This window comes from Solenopsis invicta, chromosome 3, assembly GCF_016802725.1.
Source record: "Solenopsis invicta isolate M01_SB chromosome 3, UNIL_Sinv_3.0, whole genome shotgun sequence".
Taxonomy (NCBI): domain Eukaryota; kingdom Metazoa; phylum Arthropoda; class Insecta; order Hymenoptera; family Formicidae; genus Solenopsis; species Solenopsis invicta.
In genome coordinates this window covers 2776240-2784772 of record NC_052666.1, presented here as the reverse complement: position 1 = coordinate 2784772, position 8533 = coordinate 2776240, and the positions used below count along the sequence as shown (strand labels likewise).

Genomic DNA, 8533 nt, shown 5'->3' with positions numbered 1-8533 from the left:
AACACTCATTTTAATTTTCCAAATTATATCTTTTTAAATCTTCATCTATAACTTACCGTAATTTTACGGAATTTTTAAGCTTAACAAATCTTAAGAACCGTGACATCACAGAACTGGATGAAAAAATCTAAGCTAATAAAAATATGAGGAAATAAATTGTATAAGACATAAAAATGCTGTGTATGTAAAAACACGATTTACGTATAATATGTAAAAGGAGAAAATCTAAAAAATAAAGGAAAAATTGTAGAAAAATTAATTTTTTCTTAATTTTTTTAAGTAACAATTTTTTTATAAGCAAATAGAAAATCTGAAAAAATTTAAAATATATTGTATATGAGACTATCTGAAAATGTATTAAATGTACTGTGTATGATAAAATATACAAAAATATTATACAAAGAGAAAATTTAACTTATGAGAAGAAAAACTGTTAGTAAAACTTTATTTTTATTGCATTTTATGAGTAAGAAAACGATAATCATTGTATGATTAAATATAACATGTTATCTTTGATTTTGATATTTTGATTTTTTTCTGATATTTTCTGATTTTTATTTGCATTCATTACTTTAAAATTGTCAATGAAGTCACGCGATTTTAGCCAACAAATCGCAGCAAAGAGCTTCTGCGCATGCATTTCGATGGTACATGGTTCTCCATGCCGTAACGATCATCATGACTCGTCATTGTAACAGTCCAGTGTAGTTGAGCCAGTTGAGTGTAGTGGTCATGGTCAGTGGTAGTGGTGTAATACTTTGCAAGTGCCGTGTTCTTATATGTAATATTTTTACATTGAATTGGAGTATTTTGCATAATATCATATCTCCGTGGATAAAAAAACCTCAGGTAATTAATTAAAGTCTTGGCCTTGAATTTGCTTTTATGTGTAATATATTTATTACTTGATATAAGTATAATATATTTTACATAAGCTGTTGTAGAGGCGTAGATTGCGAAATAGTGTTCGCTCAATAAAACACACTTAAGACACAATTATAATTATTGAAAATATTTAATATTCGAAATGAGAAAAATCTGAATACAATTTTAAATAAGCGGTTGTAATGACAAAAGACTTCACGGGGTCTACACGCACGAAAAAATAAAAGAAAAATGAGTTATTTAAGTTTGAAACATCAACGAAGTGAGCCGCTTAGATTTAAATACAAAAATGCTCGTAACGTTAAAATATAAAAAGAAATTATATCGAAATATATTTTCCGACATAAGCTAACTTTTTTAATTTGCATTTTTATTTCAATAATTTTTTCTCAAAATAGTTTATAAGTACTAATTTTTTATTATTACGAAATTTTTACTTATTATTATGATTATTATCATTATTAATAAACTTTATTAAATTTTTGTAAGGGCAAATTAATTTTCTATAACGATTAAATGATAAAGTGTAGAATACTTGTAGAATTATCAAACTTGATTTTCATACTTTGTAAATGTTTTAATTTTTATACATTATTTTTTTCTTTGTTTCCAGGAAATTGTGGAATAATATTGCTAAACATTGGAAACAATACGAGAGCAAGCATTTCATATTTTATTGTTGACAGACCTCGCATATTTTATTTTATAAGTTCTCTCGAAGAGGTGTATGGACGGTTCGTTTTATGAACATATATAAAATATGTTAGATATTTGCAGATATTGCTAATTGAAAAAACTATCATTTACTTATATTTAAATTAAAATTTTAGAATATACAATTATTATAGGCTTAATTCTACAAAAATGTATGTATTTTTAACTTCAAATATCTTTGTAACTAAATTTTGAATTAGAATTTCATTAAAGTAAAATTCACTTGAAAATAATATCAAAGTATTAATTATGTACATTGTTGGGTAAAGTATCCTTCAGAATGAACTTTCTCAATTATCACCTTTATTTTTTTTTGTCAAGATACTTTTTATTTTTCTTCTTCTTACGGCATAAAAAAAAATGCCTTCTCTTACAAAAACGTGTGTTTTTGTCCTCTCGCCATCTTACAACCTGTATGATCAAACTCGATCGCTGCGCCGCCCGCCTTCTCTCTACACATCGATCGCGACACCTATCGATATCTCGAATCGCGCCGCGACATACATGTTAATTTTTCTTTTAACCACGTTGTGATTGACCACCAGCCATTCACTGCAGTGCTTGAACAGTAAAAAAATTCTAGACCAAAAATTCACCATTTGCTGTGAATGGATGCAGTGGTCAATTGCAACGTGATAAAACAAGACCCTCCCATATATTAACAAATTTACAAAATATTATATGAACTTCCAATCACTGCGCATTTCTTTCAAGTACTTTTTACGTTTTTAATATTTTTAATGCTAATTTATTAAAGATTGTATATAATAATGTTAATTTTTAATTGTAAATCAGAAAAAAATGAATAAAAATATTGATATATAATGCATTAAAAGTACGTGAAACAAATGGGCAATGATTAGAATTTTTGAGTGCCGTATGCATGCATGCGAGCAATATGAGTCTCATTTATAGAACGCATTTGAGGCTCATAACGCTCGCACGCATGAGTAACGCACGCGTGCGACCATGAGTTTCATATGATGACGCATTTGCCGGATGCGGTGAGCTCACACCGTGCCGATAATCCGCACGGCGTGCGCGCTTCGTGAACTCACTATGCGCGCATTTTGTTATCTGGGCAGTTCTCTTTTATAGTAAATTTTTAATAATTTGTTTATACCAATTAGTTGCAAAATTGAGTTTTGAAAAGTTTTTTTTACATCAGTAATATTTTTTCATGCTTTAGTCCTATTTCCGATTCCAATTTTTTTGAATATTTTTGTTAGTCAGACGATGCCAGGAACGGGTTTTAATTATTTATATATGCGGGCAGATGCTGATAGAAATCTGGACAAATACATGCGGATAGATACGAATAGGATTTTTATACGCAATCACGGACAAGTGCAGATAGAAATTGCGGCGTATAGAATGCAAACAGAAACAGACAGAACATATGCATAAAGAAATTGATTGGTCCAATAATTAAGCAAATGCATAAGAAAATGGATCAATCACTTTCTTTATGCATATGTTATTTATGCATGCAATTATGCAAGTTTGTCTGAATAGACCCTTAATAAATTCATGAAGAGTGAAGCCACAATTTAAAAATATGCAAAACAGCACGGTTTGCTTGATTTCTGCTGCCAGCGTGATGTCAGATCCTGTTAGCACGGGGTGCTCGATTTGTGCTAACAATCTGCCGTCAGATTATGTTGTGCAGGTCTTGCTCTAATTCTGTCGCTTATCTGAGATTAGATGCTAGCAGCACGGCGTGTTCGCGTGGTGCTGCCAGTCTGTTGTCAAAGTGTCGCGTAGATCCTGCTCGTTTTTTGCCGCCAATCTGACGTCAGGTCTTGTCAGCACGCGGTGCTCGATTTCAACTGCCAGTCTGGCGTCAGATTGTGTTGCGTAGGTTATGCTTGATTTCTGCCGCCAATCTGACAACAGTCCTGTCAACACTATGTGCTTGATTTCTGCTGAAATTAAATGCCAACAGTTTCTGTCCTATTTCTGACAGCAGTTTGCTGACACCGCAAATATTGCAGAGTCTGTGTGAAATCTGTTGCTTTTCTAGCAACAGAAATTAATAGCAGACTCTCCGAATAATCTGTTTGTTCACGTTTGGCTGACGGGGTATATATAATATATAACGTGAAGATCGTATTTTTCGTATAAAATTAGTTTAAAAACATATGTCAACAACTTTTAAAATATTCGTACAAAACACGGCCAAACGCGTTAGATGCATTAGCATGCAACAAACTATTTTTACAAAATAAGCAGCAGAGCTTTGAATGCATTCAGATTCCATAGTCAAATGCCTTTAGTATGTTGTGAAATTAATTCACTCTTTTGTAACGTAACAGATTTCAAAGTGGTTTTAAAATAAAATAATATGTTCTGTGCAAGAACACATAAATTGCGAGATGTTTATAAAACCAATTACTTGTAAATAAATTTGTTTTTACCTTCCTGCCTTTCTTAAGTTTAAGATATCACTTTTTAGGTAAGAGCAAATTTTGCTTTTGCAAATGTGAGTCTTTACCACTCTTGTCGTGGCTATAACTTGTGGCCATAACTGTTTTCTGATTGTCTGTGTGTAAGATTTTATAAATAACCAAGTTTATAATCATAAGACAATGAGTCGAGTACCTTTCTTTTGTTGAATATTCTTTTTATTAAGATTTTGACTCACATAGGCTAAAGCGTAAAACGTTACAAAAATGTGAAGTTTGAATAAAGCTGTTAATGCTATAATTAAGAAAGCTAAACAAATTCAGAAATTTTTAATGTGCATAAAGGTTTGTTTAATACTAGAATTACTAAAAAAAGCTCATTTATATTTGGTATATACTGTTTGAAATATATACTTATAAAAATACTATAATCTTTATGGCTTGATCTCCTCATTAGAGATTCTTAATAAAAACCATCATAAAACTAGTCTTTCTATCTAAAAACAACTCAGTCATATTTATTATGTGCTTTTACAGTCATATTTATTATTATGTGCTTTCGAGGAGAATTAATGAAGCAATAAATTATAAAAGATTAAAATTTTTTTTTCCTTGTTAAAACATAATTTCCTAGAAATATGTAATGCATATTCTTATCCCAGATAAGATCTTTAGATTAATTTTCTGTAAAAGCAAAGGAATTGTTTGGTTTGCTTTTGCATATAATTAATTCGAAAACTTTTCTGGAATTAAGATGTGCAAGAAGCAAATTAGGTTAAATGAGATTGATAAAATAGCATCATTGCAGCAATATAACAACACTAAAGTTTCACATAATAGCTACATTGCATCAATATAACAAAGTGACGAATTAGGTTATTGGTATATAATTGCAATTTTGCTATTACATAACAGCAATGTTTTCCCTCAGTTACATGTTACGTTGATATAATGTAACCATGATGTTCTATGAGTAGGAAATTATAACTAACATGGACGTTACATGTAACGAACACGCTATATTGCGTGTTACCTTTAAGTTTATTGCATCAACATTGCTATTATATAGCTGTGTTTGCTGGGAAGCGTCTTTGGCGGACCAGAGTCAAGGAAGCGCGTCACCTCCTCGACGAAGCTTTCTTCGAGTACCTGCGAGGAATAGGCCGCAGCCCTCCGGAAGCTGAGCCAGTTCCTCATCTTTCCTCTCCACCTCCTCTTTCCGAGAAACACAAAGTTCCTCAAGTTAATCAACCTACTTCCCCTGCCCCCTCGATCTCCTCACTGTTTACATACAGAGTAGACGCCAATACCCCTCCTTCGTCGGTCCCTAATGTCTCCTATTCCCCGACACCGTATCTGGAACTCAGTCCAGAGAGGTCCCCTTTAAACTCCCCTCCTTATTCCCCGGCTAACTTGGATATCACCGAAGAGCGCTGGAATTATCTTTGCTAATTGTCTTCTCAAGACGGTAATTTTTCTTTGGCTTCCAACGAGTTTTCTTGCTGTTCTTCCCCCTTCCGGTCGCCCAGCGTAGAGGAAATTCCAACCCCTAATTCTACGGTTTCTCCTCAAGAGAGCGAGGAATTTTCTGTACACCCCCATTCACACATTTTCACCCTCATATTCTTCCCCCTCTCCGGCACCCAGCGTAAAGGAGATCCCACTCCCTTATTTTACGGTTCCTCCGCAAGAGAGTGAGGAATTTCCCTCATATATCCACCTCTATCATCTCCTCACGAACCCAAGGAAACCTCCGCTTCCTTTTTTCTTCCTTTCTCCTTTCATGATTTTGAAGAGATTTCTACACCCGATTCATCTCCTTACGTCCATTCTTATGGAATCGAGCAAGCAATTCCGGAACACTTCACCTTTCCAATAGCTACCACCCCTCTCTCTCCCGGTGCATTCTGTATCGATTTTGTGGATTTAGAGCAGTTGCGGCACATTGTCACCCATGCCCCCTCAGACGCAATTATTCCTTTTTACTTCCCTGGCCATGTCTCCCCATATTTAATTCCTACCAACAAGTTTTATGCTACGTAGAGATTAAGGAACTGCCACACATACACACACACACACACACACACACACACACACACATACACTAATATACAATACAACAATTGTATTATATACGTAAGCTAGATTACGCCCTATAATTGTAAAACAAACATATTGTACAACTTGTAATCTTTTCTTTTTTTATATTTGAATAATTTGTACGTTCATTTAATAATGACCCTTCTTATTTGGTCTACCGACATCGTCATCCATCGTCGTTTTAAGAGATACGGCACTTGGTCCTATCCAGGGGTGGCAACGATAGAATTCTATTGTTTTGAATCAGGTTTCTGATACTTTCTATCGTTTTCTATCGGTCTTTTTAATCAGGGATACTTTATTTTTCTTGCTAAAACTTTGGTTTTGATTGCGTTTTAATTTCAAAATTAAAATTAGAAATTATGTAACATATACACCACTAAAAAAAAAAAAAAAAAAAAAAATTAGGGAACACTTTATTCCAGAAACCAAAAATTATACTATTTTCAAATAGCTGTATCTCAGTGAAAAATTATCGTGTAGACAAACAAGTGCCACAAAAAAAGAATTTACGAACGTTTCATAAAATATATTTTATTAAAAAAACTTTGTTTAAATAATTTTTGTTAATAGACTGTGTAACAATGGCGTTAAAACCACAAGTAAATAAGGAACTTGAAGAAAAATCGAAATTCAATAGATCAATAGTATGGCGTAATGTAATTATTTTATCGTTGCTACATCTTGGTGCCCTGGCTGGACTTTACCTCTCATTTACATCGGTGAAATATATGACTATTCTTTTCGGTGAGTATAGTTTAATTTTATTGCGTAGTACTTTTAATTGCTTGCTCGCAAAATAATTATACAACAAAAATAATAAAACGCTTGTGTGTAACGTCACGATTTTTTTCGATTGCAGCAATTTTTTTATACGAATTTAGTCTTTTGGGAATCTCAGTTGGGGCTCATCGACTTTGGTCCCATCGATCCTACAAAGCCAAGTGGCCTCTCCAATTGCTGCTAGCATTCATGAACACTGTAGCTTTTCAAGTAGGTGTGTTCAATGAGTTACATTTCGTCAATAATGGCAACGATTTAAAAAGTTACTTTTATCGTTACTTTATTCAGGTACTATATTAACGCAGTACTATATTAACAATCATATTTACCGATCAACTTATAACTTTGTTCACTCTAGGATTCCGTGATTGTATGGGCCAAGGACCATAGGGTACACCATAAATTTAGTGATACTGACGCCGACCCACATAACCCCAACGTCGGATTTTTTTTTTCCCATATAGGCTGGCTGCTTTGCAAAAAACATCCCGACGTCACAAAAAAAGATAAAACCATTGATATTTCTGATCTGGAGAGCAATGCAATACTAGCTTTTCAAAAAAAGTAAGTGTATCAAAAAATATTTATTTTAATTTCTTTTAAAAAAGATTTTTGTTAGATAAAATACTTTTGTGTTCTATATATAATAAAATACTTGGCTATATATAATAAAATACTAGGCTCTGTGATGTAATCTTTGTTTTGAGACAGTTTAATTTGAAAGCATTTTTTGTTTAGAGATTACTTTTATTTCATTCTTTATTTTAAATAAGATTTTTGTTAGGAATTTTGGAAAATTAATATACGACACTTTTTTTAAAACAAGATTTATGTTAGGTTGATGTAAGTTAAAATAATATCTTATTATCAAACAAGTACCTACAATAAATTTGTTATTTCAGATATTATACGATATTGGTGATATTGCTCTGCTTTGTTTTGCCAACCGTTATCCCGGTCGTATTTTGGGAAGAAAAATGGCTAAACGCCTACTTAATCCCCGGCGTTCTTCGTCATATTTTGCTACTAAATGTAGCTTTAATGATTAACTCAATAGGCCACAGATATGGTTATAAACCATATGACAAGTAAGTATCAATCAATTCATAGTCTTATATAGCCGAATATACTTTTAAATCAAATTTTGTACGTAATCAGTATTTAATTACAACTACTTTCTTGATTGTTACAGATACATAAACGCATCAGACAATATAATGTTTTTTATATTGTCCTCGGGAGAAGGGTGGTACAATTACCACCATGTCTTCCATCAGGATTATAGAGCTATCGAATTAAAAAATCCGATTAATTTAATAAAAATGTTTATCGATTTTTTTACAAAAATTGGTTGGGCATACGATTTAAAGTATGCATCAGATGAAACGGTAAAAAAACGTATGAAGAGAACGGGTGAACAGTATAATTATAATTAAATCAATAAAATAATTTTTGGTTTACAGTTTTTCTTAGTTCTTTTTTCATATGCAATTTTAAGATATTATAAGATTTTTTGTAAAAGTTAATTTATAATTTAATAATTCGAATTTTCTTTGAGATATTATAAAATTAATTGTCAAATTGTGAATTATGCTATTTTTTTATTCAAATATGAATTAATTTTAAGTCAAAGAATGGTATTATAC

General features: G+C 32.1%; 1 protein-coding gene across 1 annotated transcript; it reads left to right on the top strand.

Annotated features, from left to right (window-relative positions):
• The first annotated feature begins 391 nt into the window (after positions 1–391).
• On the top strand, positions 392–8054 carry LOC113005334 (acyl-CoA Delta(11) desaturase-like). Its single transcript, XM_039446960.1, has 6 exons — positions 392–849; positions 1499–1619; positions 6678–6851; positions 6967–7175; positions 7246–7451; positions 7790–8054. The coding sequence occupies exons 2-6, from the start codon at positions 1613–1615 to the stop codon at positions 7977–7979; spliced, it is 786 nt and encodes a 261-aa protein (XP_039302894.1). The 5' UTR covers positions 392–849; positions 1499–1612; the 3' UTR covers positions 7980–8054.
• The last annotated feature ends 479 nt before the right edge of the window (positions 8055–8533 follow it).